Below are 18,778 nucleotides of genomic sequence, written 5' to 3'. Positions count from 1 at the left end.
CTCTTGTCCTAACGACTGCATTTTTTTCAGAGGGGAATATATAGACATGGAGAAGTGTCCGAAATGTGATTCGGAGAGATATCGAGTAGACCTCCACGGAACAAAAATTCCACAAAAGGTTTTGCGACATTTTCCTCTGCTTCCTCACAGCAAGCATTTCTTCGAATGTAAGTCCATGGCCGCCCTAGCATCATGGCATGAGGAGAATAAATCTTCGGATGGTGTGCTACGGATTCCTGCAAATTGCGCAGCCTAAAAACATATATATGAAACATGGTCAAATTTTGCCAGGGAAGCTCAAAATTTGCGCCTAGGCCTGGCTATGGATGGCATAAATCCATTTGGTCAAAGATCAATATCTTACAGTGTATGGCCCGTTGTCATCATCAACTACAACATTCCCCTGTGGTTGACTATGAAGAAGGGGCACCTATGGCTAAGCTTGATTGTGTCGGGGCGGTATAAAGTGAAGAATATGGATACGTATCTTCGTCCATTATTGGAAGAGCTACAACAATTGTGGATTGGCATAGAAGTGGTGGATATGAGTCGACTCACAGGTCGACGGAATGCTTTGATCAGAGGTATTCTAATGTGGACCATGCATGACTATCCCGGACTAACAGAATGCTCATGTGACTTACACTTAAACTCAAACACTGTAAATCTTGGTTTTTATCAAGCTTATCTATTATCATGTGTATACATGCAGGGATTCAAACAAGCGGATACAGAGCATGTGTCACGTGTGGACCTAGACTGCATGCACGTCAGGCATCCTCATTGAAGAAGCAAATCTACGAAGGTCATCAAGCGTATCTTCCAGAGAATCATGTGTTACTCGATGGCTTTTTGGGAAGAGAGCCATCAAGGATGTCTGCACAAGCATGGTTAGAGCAAAAGGAGATGTGTGATGGCAGTTTGCCCCCAGGGATGAAGAGACCCTCTCTATGGTATGAGTTACCATATTGGCCCCGACTCATGATCAATCACTTGCCGATCCAATGCACATATTCAAGAATGTGGGTAATCTGCTATGGGACCATCTAACCGACAAGAAAGATACTTTGGGATCCAGGGTTGACCTTAGAAATGTGGATCATATGGAGCAATATTGGCCGTAGACAACATCCGATGGATCATAAAACTCCCTAAAGCGCCATGGATTTTCACAGGAGCCCAAGAATGCAAAGTAAAAGAGACCATTTGATCTGTGCGGACCCCCACTGCCATAATGCACTCGCTCCGAACGTGTTTTACTAAAGAAGGAAAGCTTACCGGTTTGAAATGTGTCAGGTATGTTCATAGTGGAATATATCATAGTGGGAATTGTGTAACAAATTCGTGTGTGGAATTTAATATCATTGCTGCACGTGTTTTACAGTTTATTTTACCGGTGGCCATTGAGGGATGTTTGTCTCTTGACATCCGTAACACAATCTACAAACTTGCGAAGTTGGTGCAATGGATCTCACATAAGGAGATCAACGTATACTCCATACCATTCGCCAAACTAAACGCTGCAGAGGTTGTGTGCATGTTTGAGAAACACTTTTCTACTACCATGCTAGCCATTCAGGTGCATCTTCTTGTTCACATAGTTGATGAGGTGGAAATAGTTGGCACAGTACATTCCAGATGGATGTTCTTTTTAGAACGTTTCATGAAAATTCTCAAGGGATATGAGCATCAGAAGGCACGTCCGAAGGGTAGCATGGTAGAAGGTTGATTGGTATCAGAGTCCCTAGTGTAATTGGAGAGTGGCTAGACGGATTTGATAAAGCTCGGGACACGCTATGGCGAACCATAGATGATGAGCGCATATCTGGGATTGTGATGTGCAATCTTGGTGTTGAGAAGAAGATGATGGAAGATCTAGAGGCTAAAATCAACTGATTTTGCATGCTTCACAATCCGGTGATACAAAAATGGATTTCACAATATGAGGATGCAAAGCAAGAGCGACAAAGGGCACGAATCAAGTGGAGACGGGGAAGACTTACACCGATGCACTATCTGACGGGTTTAGAGAGCCTACCAACATTCATGAGCTTAATATGGTTGCACAACCAATTGAAAAGCGCACAACAGTGCGGTGAAGAAGTGACTCAGAAGGAGCGGGAGTACTCTCGGGGTTCGGCGACCAAGGTAAGTTTGCAATGCACGACTAGTGACTTTCTAGATGTTTGAACAGCCACTCATAATCTTTGTTGGTTGTAGTATAAGTCATACACAGCAGCATGGTGAGGTCCACATTTTAGGGTGAAACGGATCAACAAAAAGCGATTTACTCAAGATTGTGGAATCATGGCAAAATTTGAACAGTCTAGTCGATGACGGTCCTCTGATGCAAATCCTGTGGTGGTGGAACTCACTTACTTCGGCACGCTACAAGAGATTTTTAGGATCGATTATAGAGGATTTTTTGTCGACTTGTTCGACATGCAATGGTTCAAGATAATCATGGAGGGTCGCAACGCTACTGTGCGTAGAGGAGAGTCTGGTTTTCTTGAGGTGGATTCAACTAAGAAATGGACTGACCTAAGAGACACTTTCGTACTACCCAAGCATTGTGAACAAGTAAGTATGTAAATAGTTAACATCCAATTTTAGAAGTTACGTGCTTGGAAGCTCTCATGTAAGTTATGTGGCTCTGGCAGGTGATATTTCATCCTACAAAGTTGGCATCAAACTGGTGGTACGTCATAGAGGTACCCCCTCGTAGTGCACGGATGTATGAAGGCTACCATGTGTCAATCACAACGGAATCAATGGAGGAGATTGGAGAAGATGCTCACTCAGAAGCCACTGAGGTGGTGCCAAACGAGCATCAAGTTGCTACTCTCTATGGGGTGCATGCAAAGGATCTACAAAATGAAACAGAGGATATCTATTTAAACGGAGAGCTCTATATAGATATAGAAAGTTATGCTGAGCTTTGTGAGTATGAGAGAGAGACCTCTTAAAGCCATAAATATTGTATTTGAACAATTTTGCTCCGCTTTATAATATATATTGTATTCACGTGGCTTTTTGTCCATTTCTGTCTATATACATCATTACGTCATTGTATTTAACGGTCTTTGCGTCCACTCCAGGTATGTATGCTCTAGGTATGTTCTCACAAGCAGGGACAACAAGCACTGTGCTCCGAGTGCATTGGAGACTGAAGCTGCAATCGTGAAGGTCTGCTCAATATAGATGTTGCTCGTCCCACCGTTAGAGCTAGTTGATCGGGTGAAAGAGACACTAAGAAGCACTACTACTGCTTCTTAGAGTCTTTTTCACCCGATCAATTAGATTTAGTGGTGGAGCAAGCAACTTCTATGAGCAGATCTTCGTGATGAAGCTTCAGTCTCCATCGCACTCGGAGCGCAGTGCTTTTACAAATTCACAGAAATTCAAGGAAATCTCTCTGCACAGGTATCCCTTCCCCTTTATGCGTCCTCTCTCTCTCTCTTTCTCTCTCTCTCTCTCTCTCTCTCTCTCTCTCTCTCTCGCTCTCTCTCTCTACTTGTCCATGTTTTCTTCTCCATTCATTCAATATTAAGATTAAATGTTCGTGTGTTTAATGTAGGTATGGATGATGATGAGTTTCTTTCTTCTTTGTCACCCAAGCAGAGAGAGTGGTACATGGAGCGTCATCTCTCTGGAGCACCATCACGCGTTCCTACTCCTTCACTGTCTCCTTCTGTTTTGGAGCATTCATCACGCTCTGAAGCTTCAGTGTCGACGAGACGATCTTCACACTCGTCTAGGCAACGGCGCTCTAGTGGTGGCAGCGGCGGTTTTTATGGGGATGCCGCCGTCGATGCCTCGACACGGCCTCATGTTCGACGAGGCTCTTTACCCTACCCTTATTTTCCCGCCCCCACACCAACCACGGCATCGCCATCTACACCAAGTTTTGCGCAGCTGACGGCCGTTCCTAGCAGCCACACACCACTAGCTACTCCTCCAAGAGTCACTCCAGTCGACACTCCTCGCTTCGGGGCCCAGACTCCCGTGGAGACACCTCACCTCCGTACCCCCATCAACACACAACTAGAGACCCCTTTTGGGACATACAGGTTCACGCATCACCGACGAGAGGGCTTGCCTTACTCCGTCGACTTTAGCGACGGCATCCTCTTGGATGATGAAGCCAAGAAGGTGATCTCGAGTATGCGTGGTCTTTGCTCTCAGGTGTTTAGACACTACATACTAAAGACCTGGAGTGAAGTACCAAGTGTTTTAAAAGACAAAGTCATCGGCATTTTGCATGACGAGTTTCCCGTTTCAACATGGGATCACCGCTTCAATGAAGACCTTATGAAGGTTCAAATGCGCGAAGACTGCAAGCACAAGCATTCCGAAGTGCAAAAAGAAATAAAGCATGGGTGGAACATACCAAATTGGCTAGCCAAAGAAGATTGGAAGAATGCGAAGAAAGCAACACACGAGAATCTCGACAAGTGGAAGCAACAAAAGGAGACAGCTAGAGCGCGAGTAGAGGCAAGGAGCTCGCACCACTTGGGGAGGGGTGGGTGGGCATCATTTGAGGCCGATTTTGTAAGTGTTTTCGCATTGCTCTTTAGGTTTGATAGTTTAGGGTTTAGGGGTTTTTAAATTCTAACATAATGGATTCTTTGTATGTTTTGACAGTGGTCGATGAGAGGACGTGACCCCACACTGTACGAGCGCGAGTATGCAGGCAGGAAGGGCTTAAACGCCCTGATGGACATTCTGAGTTCTCACAGCGGCATGGTTAGTATTAGGGTTTACTCTTTTCTATTTGTTGTATTGTTTTATAAATTATATGTTTATACTTACAGAAAGATGTCTTATTGTTTTTTTTTAGATACGTCGCTTGGAAGTGATGAAACGTTTAATTAGACGACGTCAGTCTAGCCGTAGCTAGATAGCATTAGTTTCCTTTTGTCATAGCATATGTATCATTAGATGACATTTAGACGTCTTTTTGTATCATTAGATGACGTTTATACGTCTTTTTGTAACTATTGGAAAACCATGTATATTTTTCAATAATGACAATGGTGTGGTAACTATTACATTTGCAAAGTTTAACAATCAAGTGATTTTGCCTATGATGTGTACAACTCTCATTGATTTACTTTCATCAATTTACTTTTGTCAGTTTTGTATCTTTATTCTGTAAACAATACTATGGATGATGGAGTTAATGGTTATATTGTCTTGTGGGTGACTACTTTGGGTCTATATCTAAGCTTGCACTTTCTTTCAAAGGTGAATCTGGGCTTATCTTGGATTCATTTAGGTTTACTCAATTATTGAAACATTCAATATGGTTGATGGGTGGCAGGACATTGAATGCCCTGCCACCCAAAAAACTTTCTCTCGAGCATCACTAGATAAGGCTTTGCAGCGTTGCTATAAACGTTGCTATAGGTGGCCTGTAAATGTCGCTATAATCATTGCTATAGGCGTCGCTATACAACGACGGTTATAGCGACGCTCATAGTGACGTTCCCGTATCGAAGCTGTTAGCAACGGTCTTAGCGACGCCAGGGAGTATAAAAACCCAATGTATTTCCGTCGCTAACAGCGTCACAAGTGTACATAACCTCTTGTAGTGTGTTTTTTGCTTTTCTGACTCACTTTTTGACTTTTTTGACAATGCTTCTTTGGGGACTTTTGTTCACAATGGTCTTTATAGGCTGATAAAGTTTCTGTCCAAAAATTTATTGGGAGGTACATGGATCATGATCCATGTTCCACCACTTTTGGACTTGATCTTTAGTGTGCTAATAGCTTATGATCTTTGTAGCTTACTCCACAAAATAAATTCTGAATTTGGGTTAGTTTTGCCCAGCTTGTGACAGCTTTGACAATGAACTGTTTTTGCTCTTTTGATCACTTTCTATAATTTTTTTTGCATTTGGTTCTTTTGGTAAAAGTGTTTGTTTGTGTCACAACTAGCTACTACTCAAATGTCAACCTAAAATCTTGATGAGGTACATGGATCGTGATGCATGTTCCATCATATTTGAACACCAAATTTGGCATGATGATTACATGCACTGTCAGTAGTCTACTCCACCACTTCTTTGTGAATTTGGACAAATTTTTCCTAGTCGAAAGGGAGTTTGTTTGTCTGCCCTACGGTTTTTGACTAGTTTCTGTATTTGGCTATTTTGACCAATGTTTTTCACTTTTTTGACATTGTGCCTTTTGGGAAAGTTGTTCCAAATGGTATAAGGGATGTACAGTCAAATATTACTCCCAAATGTCAAAAGGTACATGGATCACGATCCATGTTTGACAACATTTTTTCATGAATTTTGTTATGCTGGTTCTTTATTCCCTGTAGAAGCCAAATCTCACCCCTTTTTGAATTTGGATCTCAAAAACTTGAAAAATCTCAAATTTTGTTTTTACACTGCCTGTTTTGCTGTTTTTGCCCTATCAGCCAATTTTGATGTGATTTTTGAGTTTTTCTTTCAAGTAAACTTGATCAGAGCAATATCTCATTGATGCACAGTGTCACTGATCACTTTTCTACAGAATTGGTCTTTGGCATACATGGATCGCGATCCATGTTCCTCCACAAAATCTGGTCAAACTTTACATATTGGTTCTAGAGAGTATGTTGATGCCCTTGATCCGAAAATGTTTGAATTTGGATCACTTTTCAGCTCTCTACCATCAAATTTTCAAAATTTCGTCCAAAATATGATTTTCACCCTTTTTCTCCTCAGTCTTTTAGCCCAAATTTGATGGTAGTTTCTACTTACCCTACTCCTAAGTACTGCAACGAAACATGAAACAAAAACAAACAAAACGGTACAAAATAAAGTCAAAATGAAAAACGGTACAACACTTTGAAAGCATAGAGAAAATTGAAAAATGAAATGCATTTGGCTCTCACTCATAATCCTCTTTACCTCTTTGAGAATAGACCTAGTAAGTCCTCGACTTCTAGACTCTACCAAGCACTAAATCCCATGTCTAATTGCTTCACTATTAAGATGCGTAAATAGAATGGAAGATCGACAAACCTTCAAAAAAGAATGCTCTAAATACGCACTAGGTCACTCGCCATCTAAGGATCATTTCCCCGGTAGCGACGCCAATGTTAGAGGGTCGCTGTGATGGACGTTTGTAGCATAGCTATCGGGCACTAACATAATGTCAATACTCAGGGAAGTGACTCGAATGGGGCACGGAGACTCTTTGAGATCATCAATCTCAAGAAGTGAACCGTAACAAGAAAACACACCAACTCAATAAGCAAACCAACACTCAATGATTAGGGAAATCTGTCTATGTCCTTTCTCACAACTCTAGGTCATCACGCCATTTTGGCACTTGAACGGACTCAAAATGTAACGAAACTTTAGGAGGAGGTCTAAGATACCTAGGAGAACTATCCTACCAAGTCTTATCACACCGAAAAGGTACCAAAATCACTATCTATCATGAAAAAGGTTCTAAAAACTGCAACAGAGCCCTATGGTCTAAGAACACTCTTCTATGGTCAAAATGACTAAAAACAGTGATTTAAGCACTCAAATATGCAATTAAGGTTCACTTACACGTAGTTGCGAACCACATCAAAACTGACAATGTTTACACTTGAACAAAAGAGCATGGAAAGACGAACACAATGCAAGTTTTGGATTTGAAAACGGATTACCCTATCATTAGAAACGTCGATTACAAGTTGGAGCAGCTTCGTAAATTGAGAGTAAGTTTTCAGAGCTCCTTTCTTCTTCTAAAGATAAGCATTTTTCACATTAAAGTTATTGACCTTTATACCTAGGGCTTTCTAAATGGCCAATGGCCGACTCACATGGACCTTTACAATCATCATGACAAAATTACATATCAAGGAATTGACCTGCTACTCTGGAATCAGGATTTACATAGAGTATCACTACACTAGCTCAAAAAAATAATACGAGTACAAATGTGGTGCCCAGCTACGTGTCTGGCTAGGTGGGCGCCCGTTCGGTCAATCCTGTAACACCAATCATAGGCTTTGGTCATAACTAGCAAGAGAGGTAGCATTTGGGCAAGTGTCCTTCTTTCCCCGTTCGAGAGAGAGAGAGAGAGAGAGAGAGAGAGAGAGAGAGAGAGAGAGAGCATAATAAATTATATAAATGCATCTAAATTCTCATTGGACCTCTTAAAGGCCATTTAATATGATTCCCGCACACTATGAGGGCAACATGGCTAGGGGCTCAACATGTGTTCTTTATGCCTCTTGAGTCTCAGGCTTGCCTTGAGTGAGTGTGTGTGTGTTCTCTCTCATCCCCTACCTTTAGGGCTCGCCCCCTCCTATGTAGGGATCATGTTTGACTTGAATACTTCAAACACCTCAAGCACCTTAGTCAACTCAAGCACATGCTTAGCTTGCCTAAGGTCTAAAGTACCTAAAGATCCTAAGTGTAAGGACTTTTAGCACTAACCTTTGGAGGTCTTCAATGAAGCCAACCCTAAGGTCTTTTAAGCTCCATTATCTGCTCATTGCTCTTTGGTAGACCATCTCCTTTTTGGACTCTCAATGAGATGTAGCCTTCTCTCCCTTCGGTCTCGTGTTGAGAGAGGTCAAAAGCACATATCTATATTCTAACTCTTGTTCCCATTCATTTTCCCACATTAAATGATCAGTTCAATATGAGAAAATCATTTGGGATAGGTAGATATTTAGAGTTTATGACACATGCACATACAAATTATATGGCATTCATATGGCTTAGCTAATGACCTGAACGCCACATTTATGCAAAAACAAATGCTTCTAACAAATGACACTGTATAGTTGCATTACCGATTGAGTGTCACTCGAATCTAAAGAGCAATAAGGGTTTACATACGAGCATCATATGGCTGTGTTACCGACAATGTCCATACCCTTTTTTGGCAAGGGGAAGGGAACTTGACTCACCATAAGGATATTAATACCCCCATATGAGCGTAGTACCCAAACAATGAGCCAATACTTAATACAAGGACATAATATTTCCCACCTAACCAAGGTAATGCCCTCGTGGTAAGCACTGTTTCATAGAACAACTTACACACACACACACACACACACACACACACACACACACATTGCGTGGTAAGGTACCTTATTATTGTTGTACATTACGAAAAAAGACAAGCTACCACACAAAGCACAAACAACACACACATTCGACTCGTGTGGTTAAGGAATTCTACTGCCGCACCTGCGACGCACAACACACTCCCACAGGAACCCCCTCCCCCCCCCCCCCCCCCCCCGCCCCCCCCGCACCCTCTCTCTCCCCTCTCAACGTACTTGCGAAGGAGCTCTCTCTCTCTCTCTCTCTATGTGTGTGTGTATGTGAGGCTCACAAAATAATACCTAGCGGACCCGATCGGGCCCCTCTATATATTTAGTTGCAGGCCCGTCAAAAAGGGCAAACGAAGAAGCCCAACAGGCTTTTGTGGGTTTCCAGGTTGTCCTTGACCGGCTTCTTTGTGATCATGTCAAGTGTGATGATGTTAATAAAACATTGTGATCACACAAAATTATACGTAAATACTAAATCCTTGAGATTCCTCGAGGTAGTGTCGATAGTATGTTCAAACCAAAAGTCATAACGCTAGCTCTCTACTGTGGCAGAGATAGAGAGAGCCAAATCGTAGAAAAAGAGTCAGTATCCAACTCACCTTGCAATAGCACGGTAGGCTAGCAACAACAACGACCCTTCTCACAAATATTAGCTTTTATAGCACAGCATGCAAGGTGAGTTGAGGGTTATAACAACGTTTTCTTGTTTTCTTGCAACGTTGGCTCCTCAACTCGCCATCCAACTCTGCATATAGCTAGAATCATCTTTTGAAAACAAGTGGCAACCTGAACATGAGCCTTGTTCATAATCAAGAGTAGAGTATAGATATGTTTTCAATCAAAAATGACTTTCCTCTAGGCTAACAGTGACGGTGAGTTTCAAACTGGAACACCAAACCCCGACGTGGGTTTATCTTTTTCGTAGGAGACCAACAGATCGGTCGTTGTTCTCTTCTCTGGTAACTTTGCAGGGAGCTCTCATCGCCATAGCGAAGAGGTTCGCTTTCTTGTTTTGCAGATATTGGTCTTCCCTTTACTCTTCCTTCCTCGACGACGGCAGGTGTGAGTGAGGCTTTGGAACCAGCAGTGTAACGCAACTATGCGTTTTTGGGCCTTTCTTCTTTAAACTCGGGTCGCTTGCTCTGTACCCTTGCTTGTATGCATCCCCATGGAGGGTCCAAACAATAATGCAGAGTCTCGTACCTATCGTGGCTCTGCCTCGATGCAACGGTCCATGCCTTTGCTAACCGAAGATTCAATCTCGCAGCTCGAAAGAGCTGTGCGAGAGAGGATTTGGATGGACGTAGCTAAGTTTCAGGGACAACCTCAATATAAACACTCGACAGATTACGAAGATTCTCAATCGCAGCCTTCTGCAAGCCACTCGCAGGCATTCATGGCTGATGGGCTTCACGGAAAGCCACGGACACAGCTTTGTAACTTTATTCCGCATGGTCCATCTTCAAGCAATTCCAATCTGCCTTCGTGCAACTTGGTGCCCCCATTCTCCCGGCCCTCCAGAGAACACGAGACTAGTAGTAATGATAGAGGTCTGTCTCAAACTTTTGAAGCTAATCAATTCCCTGCTTATCAGAATGATGATGCCCACTGGAAAGCTTCTAGGCAATCATCTTTTCAAATATGCCCTCCAGGGTTTGGCAATGTTGCAAAGGCTGTTGACACGAGCCCTTTGCCTGCGCATGGGTCGCTCATGAAGAAAAGTGTCAGCTTAAGTGCCCTCGATAGAATCGTGTCCTCTGGGATAACGGCCAACACCCGCCCAAGCTCCATTGACTGGACCGAAATGCCATTCAATAAGCTAGGCGTTTCTTTCCCTGGAACTGGAGTGCAGCATTCTATGCCAAGAAGTGGTAGTGTGGGAAGTGTTGGAGCTGAGGAATTTTCTGTGGAAAGGATTCCCAGCGTCACAACCTCGGCAGGTCAAGAATCGGCAATGATGTCATCTCCTAGCACTGACATCTTCACATGCGATTTCTCTCAGCTAGAGAGGAGTCCGAGTACTGAAGAGTTTGGGCGGTTATCTTTTGTTGGAACTTCTGATATTGGAAATGTAATGAACGAATCTGGATGTCAGCTGCCAACAATGAGGACGTCTCCCAGCAATTACATGTTTAAGGATTTTGCCAGCCTAAGGAAAAGTTGTAGTGATGAGAATTTGCGTCGATTATCATCTTCTGTAAGACGTTCTGACAGTACACTGCTTCCACAACAACCCAGGAAGCTAAGAACGATTTTGGAGGTATGTAGCGATGATGAAACCAGCTTGGAAGGTCAAGAATCAATGATGAGGTCTCCGGGCAGCAGTGTTTCATCACAGAGATTTCTTTTGAATAAAAGATTTATTGATGAGAACTTTAGGGGATTTTCTGTTAAAAATATGTTGTTTTCGCAAGAACCTGAGCAGTTGAGGACCATTCCGAAGCTAACTACTGATGGTGCAGTACTTGAGCCCGATTTGATGGAACCACAAAAACTGCATGCTTTCGATCATAAACATTCTGCCTCTTGTACATCCTCATCTCTTGCAGAGAAACCTGTGGTCTACCCTGGGACTGCACAAGAACTGGGCTTTAACACCCCACAAGGTCTTCCTCTTGGATCACATGATATTACTGAACTGTTTGCTCGAGTTCGTCAAAAGAGGCTTGAGCTCCAAGAGTTGGAAAAGACTCTTCTCAGCCACGTAGCAGAATTGTATCAATCACATCCGAGAGTCTCAGAGATGTACCGATCAATGCCGGTACATACCAATACACTTCAGCCAGAGACTTGTGGAGCTGTATGCCGATACGATGCTTTGGGAAAATGCAACAAAGGCAACACTTGTTCCTTTCTTCACCTTCAAGAGAATGCTACAACTGATAGCATTATGTCTGCTTCAAGCACATACAACCCTAGATTGTCAAATTATTCGTCGTTCTTTGATATACGGCAAATGGGTTGGACTGATGCAGACCTCCGTCATTGCCACCTGGATGCTAAAACCATGTCAATGGACAGTCATCATCAAAAACCGCTTGTAGAGATCTCTCGTACTTTGTCGCCAAAGTTGGAAGCAACAAGTAGCCTTCAAAGCCTTGATTGTGGGCAGGGGATAATAAAAAACCTTGATGATTATCAAGGGCAATATATGTGCATTGCTGCCAAAGACCCCCACTTAAGCAGAACTCTGCAGGCAAAGCTTGTGCAAGGAAATCCCAAGGATGTGGAGAAAATTTTTGAAGAGATCATGAAAGGTGATGTAGTTGAGCTTGCAATGGACCCGTATGCAAATTATCTCGTCCAGAAGCTACTGGAGGTCAGCAGCTCAGTGCAATACAAGAGCATGTTGCAAGCATTTTTGAAGGATGACAGCCTTGTAAATATGTCATTGAATGTACATGGGTAAGAATGCTTCCTATAATCTCAGTTAAGGGAGCTTGTTTAAACTTTTCCGCAGATTGTTAATGTGCAAGTTGAATGATGTAAAGATTGTGTGTTCTAGAACACGAGTTGTCCAGAAGGTTATTGCAAGATTGGCAGAGACACCTAATCAGAGACGCTTGATGATCTCTTCGCTACATCAAGATACAGTGAAGTTAAGCAAAGATCCTAGTGGAAGCCATGTGGTGCAAAAGTGTTTGCAGCATCTCCGCCACGAAGATTGCTTGCAGGTTTAAGATGGCCCACTTGGTATTTTTAGGATAGGAATAGAGCCTTTACTGACAGTGCTACTCTTGTTGCAGTTGATGTATGATACTATCATTTCTAGCAGTGAGGAGATTGCAACTGATCGATATGGATGCTTGGTGTTGCAACATTGTTTGGAATTCGGTTCAAGGCCTCAAACCCAGCAACTAGTTGATGCAATAAGTGCCAGTGCGGTGGCACTGTCTCTACATCCATTTGGGTAATTACACAGATTTCAGTGTTCCAGAGTTTAATATTGTTGAGCTTCGTTTTGATGTGCTTTGTTGAAGCTCATGGCCATACATCAGAAATAGTCTCTGTTCTCAATCAAATGCTTGTGAAGGCGACCTTTGATTTGCTGGTGCTCATTCATAACTATATAGTAAAATGAAGGGACAGTGATAAAACCAAATGGGCTACAAAGATTTTCACTACTAGAGGCTTCAAAAGGTACTGACACTAGGTGCCTGACCCTTTTTGGTCACCGCATGGTGCTAGTATTAGCGTCGGTTCCTTGTGAACGGTGTTGATCCCTTGAAGTCTCCCTGTAGTCTTTTGGCTGAAAACTGAGAGACTTTAGTATGTTGCTTAAGAATAAGAAATCCTGTGAATTTCTATGTATGTTTGTGATAGACTTTAGAGAAGGAACATAAAAGCAACATAAGCTTCACTCGCTTACTAGACAGCACAAAAGCAATTTGGTGAGCTATGCTAGGGCCACATTGACGTACTGGGAGTGACTTTTGCTCAGTGCTTGCATAGGATAGATGCATTTAGGTCCCAACCTCCACAACAAGATCATCAATCAAGCATACTTGCCAAGACTTTTGTAGTGTGCAGCGGAAGTGATTGATAGTGAATGCTTAGGATGAGTGCTCAGTGCGCACTCAAGGTTCCTTTTACTTCATGAGATAGATGTGCGAAAGACAAAGAGAGAGGAGAGATTGATACTGTGAGTGAAGGTTCTGTGAGTGATAGAGAGAGAAGAAGACTAACACTGGATGGGTTCCCAAACCCCCCTCCAAGGGCCCCCCTCTCTACGGCTAGAGAGGTATTTGCTTTAGATTGCAAAAATGCTGATACAGTAGTCCTAGATGCTGAGATGCTGATGGGATCTTGCGGTGGATGCTTGGATCTAAGAGGCTAAGGGCTGGATATGACTTGGATCTGCAAGCGGATGACGAGGCTATGGCTGAAATCTGAATACGATACGGCTATCTGGACTGCAGGGCTGATCGGGTACTGTGGGCTGATGGTGGGCAAAAAGGCCATGGTGCTGGGGATGATGTTGAAAAACACCAGTGGAATTGGGATGCTGATGGGCTAGGGTCTCCTATATAGGGATTTATTGCTGGGTCAAGCAGTCTCCAAGAATGCCCCACAACTTGCAATAAAAAGGATAATATGCCACTTTTTAATAATTAATGTATCATTAATAAGAGGGCTATGCTAGATTATGTGAACACTCCCAAATGCCAACCCCTAGCAGACACTGGCTATGCTCATGTGCATTCAGAGGGTATGCAACTTTTCTAAAGTGCCTGAACATGCATGTCTTGCATACACGCTCACAAAGGTGCCATAACACTTCCTAGGCTGTCCTAACCCCTAGAAGTAGGAGTCAGCTTGTCCACATGCACTTAGGGTTAGATGTGCACGTGACAACTTTGGTTTTTATCGTTGTGCTAGTGCTATTTCTGTGTTTTGAAGACATGAGCCTAAATTACTAATTGTAGCCCACTCATTCTAGGGAGCATCATCAAATGCATTTATGTGCATGTGGCTTGTTTATCAATGAAAAGCTTCTCATGCTGTTGCTTGCAGACATTGGTCTACGATAATGGAGATAGACTAATTTGGTAGACATGCCTTCTTTGACTCCAAACATTATCTTGTGATTGCAAGTAGACATTAGCCTATGACAGTTTAGACAGATGGCCATTGGGCTATACATAGCCCCTATTTTTTTTCATTGGTGCAAATATAGCTGCATGTTGCTTTTTCACTGAAAAAGTATTTTGAAAGGCTCAATTAAATTTCTTTATACAAATATGTGTGAAAAGCTAGGGCTGTTATAAGTATAATACAGTGTGATGGTCTCTAGTTATGTTTATGTTGGTTTTACAGGAATTATGTTGTGCAACATGTTTTTCGTCTTGATCTGGCGTGGGCCTCGAAGGCAGTGATTTTTAAGCTCAAAGGTAAGTTTGCAGAATTGGCGGTGCAGAAATGCAGCAGCAACGTCGTGGAAAAGTGTTTAAAGGTTGCAGATGAGGAAGATCAAGCAGGCATTGTAAAAGAGCTCATGGAGCCTTCTGTATTTCATATGTTGCTTGACCATCCTTTTGCAAATTATGTGATCCAATCAGCTCTAGAAGTGACTCAGGTAAGTGTACAAGAAATCTCTTGGCTAGCTTTTCTTCATTCAACTTGCTTCACACTTCAAAACATCATGATACAAAGCCTATCCAATCTTAGAAGGATGTGGTCAGGTGGACGCCTTTTATCAGTAAGATATAAGATATAACTTATGCAAGTATGCCAAAATCGTTTGTCAGGACAAGGGTAGAGGTGGGACAAGGTTCCTAAACGAAACTGGCTAGGAGAAGAGGCATGTAGTAGTCCCCTTGCCCTTCTTTATCAGTAAGATATAAGATATAACTTATGCAAGTATGCCAAAATCGTTTGTCAGGACAAGGGTAGAGGTGGGACAAGGTTCCTAAACAAACTGGCTAGGAGAAGAGGCATGTAGTAGTCCCCTTGCCCTTTCTTTAGAAGACCCCTATTCATAGCATGCTAGCCGGCCTTGCCAAGGAACCGTGTCCTATCTCTACCAAGGAACCGTGTCATAGTTGCAAATGGACTTGCATAGTTACATTGACAAATAGTTGGTGCATGTTTGGCCATGAATGTGGCATTGTTATCAAAGTACGAAAACATCATAATACAAAGCTTACGCATTGCCTAATTACTTTTCCATGGCAACTTTGGTGGGGATCTTTGCACACAAGCCTCGGCTAGCTTTTCCTCATTCAACTCGCTTGATTTCACTCGAAGGGTTCACTATATGTAACCCTTAGATATCACGTGCATTCGAGGCCTAATTAAAAAACCCTACATCTATATTCATGAATGTAACACACCCTTTTGTAGTCCACTTTGTGTATATCCCCTTTCATTGGTTGCCCTTTGTATGTTAATGGAGGTAAATAACTCGTTCTGTTGAACTCATGTGCTACACATATATATTTGTAGTGCCCCCCTTCTGGCAGAATATTTCAAAACATTAAGTTCAAAACATACTCTAGTTTTCTTAATACTAATTATGGATGGCAACTTTGCTAGGGATCTTTGCACACAAGCCTGGTTCAAGCCATTCTGCCTCGCGTGCCTGAGCTTCGCAACAGCACCTACGGAAGGCGAATTCTTTCATGCTCCCATCTTGCTAATTCTCCTTCCCTTTGAACAACAGCATGGACCTCAACAAGCATCAATACTTATGTATCAGTTTTGTGTGGGCCTTGAGAGAGTGTGAACTACATGCCATATAAGCTTTACATTTGATTAAGAAGCTGTGGTATGTTGTGTTGTACTGGATGTAGAAGTTGCGGACCATATTGGTTCTTTTGTAGTGCCAACAATTCTTTTGAAATGATTTCTTATGATTGGTGATCACAATGAGGTCTCCTTGGTATTCCATTTTGAGCAGTGCTCGAGGAAAACCTAGGTTCGATGTATCCTACCTGCACATTTACCTCTAAATTTCAAAATGTGAAGAAAGCATCCAAAATCCAGAGAATTTTAGTGTAAATACCTTCAGAAACTACTAGGAAAATCTTATAATATTATCGACAACAATTTTGGCATTTGACTCCACTAAAAAGAATAATAGAGCAAGAAGTTTGATACATATCATGAAAGAACTCACCAATTCTAGGAGACTTTTGACCAAAGACGACAAAATATATTTTACCTCTAAAATTGTTCATGTGCAAGTTTTCAAAGTTTTTAGATGAAGCTCATTTTGAGCATTGTTAGATATGAATAAAGTTTTGCAATAGACATCATTTAAGTGGCCATGCATGCACCTAAATTTGAGCTTAAAGAAACTGTTTTGAAATACAAAATGGTAGCATCCTCCTCTCTGCGATAAATGAACTCTTTGTTTAAAGCTTCCTGGCATGATAAAACCTACTATTGAGGAGAAAAGGGCAGGCATGCAAATTACATTTTGATGTTTTTCTAGCTCACAAAGGGTTTCAATTCTAATGTTTGACGGCCTCATGAAAAGCTTCTTGTGGTTCAGGTTTGCCAACCTCCACCTTCTCCTTTTTTCTTCGTTCTTTTACAAACTATCACAAGCCTTACTATCATTTGGTCAAAGGGGTTTCAAGTTTTAGCTATTTAGGCATCAATTTTGGTTTACATATGTATAGAAAGGACCTTTTTTTTGTCAGCCTATCCAAGGTTGTTGTATCGTTATCTAGAGCAGCATTGCAAGCACCCTTTTGACCCACATTCTTGAATTGAGGTAACTTTTGGTGCGTGTTTGCAATGCGACGTAATATTCAGGAATTTTTTTAAAATTTTGGGTATGTCAAAATTTTGATTGGCCTCATTTTGGGGATGTTAGAATTTTTATTGGGCTCATCGTGACCTCCTTTTCCACTATTGGCTACTGTCGCGCACACGACTTCATCCTTTTATGGAGGTTCTTTGATAGTGCAATTTTTTTGCCAAATGGGCACTTTGTAATCTCTTGTGGGTTCTACTTTATAGAATATGTTGGATTTGTGCAATTATTTTTTGATATAGGAAACTCCCGCATCAAGTGTAGTAATCAAACATGGCTAATAACAACGGTTTTTTTTGCATGTTGTCTATTGACGACACATTGGGTGGAAACAACTACCCACTTATGACATATCTAATGCAACATGTCCTTGTTGCAATGGGGGTTTGGAACTTTCTGCAAGGTTATGATGTAAGACTAGCCGGCTCTATGGATACATGTTTTGTGCATGATGGTATATGTTCTAGTAGTTCTATGGCTATATGTGTTTTTTCGACTGTTTAGGAGGAATGTTAGGATGCTAGGGATGTCTGGGCTCATGTATCAATTGTGCTTTCTAGTAAGCATTCCATTAAGCCACACATTTTTCTCAACACAAACAACAAAACAGGCTTGGGATAGGCTAGCTTCTTTATATGTAGGTATATGTTTGACAAAAGTTTCCTACCTATGTAAAGACCTAGAGCCCGAGGTTATGCACGAGGAGGTTGATATGGATGCAATTCTTAGGGGGATTAAAGATCTCAATGAGAAGTTAAGTGTGATTGGTGAGACCGTTCTTGGCAGTAGTCTTGTGTAGATGATCCTTAATGCTTGCTAGATTCTTATGAGACTTTGACTTCCACCTTTAGGCTTGTGACAAAAATTAAGCCTGATGAGGTGAAGTTTGATGGTCTTGTCTCTGTATAGTTTCAAGAGGCCCAATATAGAAAAAATGGGGATAAGTAGCATGTTAAACATACATTTGTGGTTGCAAATCAAAGAAGAATGCCATTGTTGCCACTTCCAATGCTTCTAGAGGTAGCACGCATGGTCCACATCTGCTATTGCTTAAAAAATAGCAGATCTGAGAAATCTCGTGATAAAGTTAAGAAGAAATTGAAATATTGCAAATGGTCATCTCATCAAGAAATGCCCTAAGCTTAACACTAAAGAGGCTCCAAAGGACGAGGCAAATGCACCCATTGGAGATGTTTCTTCAAATGTAGATTCAACAAATGTTGTGTAGGATGTTGAATGAAATTTTACTGTGGAGTGTCAATACAAATTATCTATTCATGATGCATGTACTGCATAATCTATGGATCATGTATGGTACTTTCATAGTGGTGCAATTAAGTGAATTACATCTCATCGTGTTTTGATCACTTCCCTTAAGATTGTTCCTAACAAGAATACAATTGTATATGTCAACAAGACCTCTTTATCCAACTCAAAGAATTGGAAAGATC

General features: G+C 41.8%; 1 protein-coding gene across 1 annotated transcript; it reads left to right on the top strand.

Annotated features, from left to right (window-relative positions):
* Positions 1-9,977: 9,977 nt before the first annotated feature.
* LOC147436184 (uncharacterized) lies at positions 9,978-16,392 on the top strand. The gene is made up of 5 exons (XM_086488103.1): positions 9,978-12,469; positions 12,570-12,738; positions 12,811-12,974; positions 14,882-15,140; positions 16,100-16,392. Exons 1-5 carry the CDS (start codon positions 10,233-10,235, stop codon positions 16,217-16,219), a joined length of 2,949 nt encoding a protein of 982 aa, XP_086344229.1. The 5' UTR covers positions 9,978-10,232; the 3' UTR covers positions 16,220-16,392.
* Positions 16,393-18,778: the final 2,386 nt, after the last annotated feature.

The sequence above is a fragment of the Adiantum capillus-veneris genome, chromosome 18 (assembly GCF_014529385.1).
Source record: "Adiantum capillus-veneris isolate H3 chromosome 18, ASM1452938v2, whole genome shotgun sequence".
NCBI lineage: Eukaryota > Viridiplantae > Streptophyta > Polypodiopsida > Polypodiales > Pteridaceae > Adiantum > Adiantum capillus-veneris.
The sequence above is the reverse complement of the archived record's forward strand: the minus strand, read 5'-3'. Positions and strand labels throughout refer to the sequence as shown.

Coding starts and splice junctions, on each gene's coding strand:
- LOC147436184 (XM_086488103.1), top strand. CDS start 10,233: ATGGAGGGTCCAAACAATAATGCAGAGTCTCGTACCTATCGTGGCTCT. Junction 12,470..12,569: donor ATGTCATTGAATGTACATGG/GTAAGAATGCTT, acceptor TGTGTGTTCTAG/AACACGAGTTGTCCAGAAGG. Junction 12,975..14,881: donor CTGTCTCTACATCCATTTGG/GTAATTACACAG, acceptor TTGGTTTTACAG/GAATTATGTTGTGCAACATG.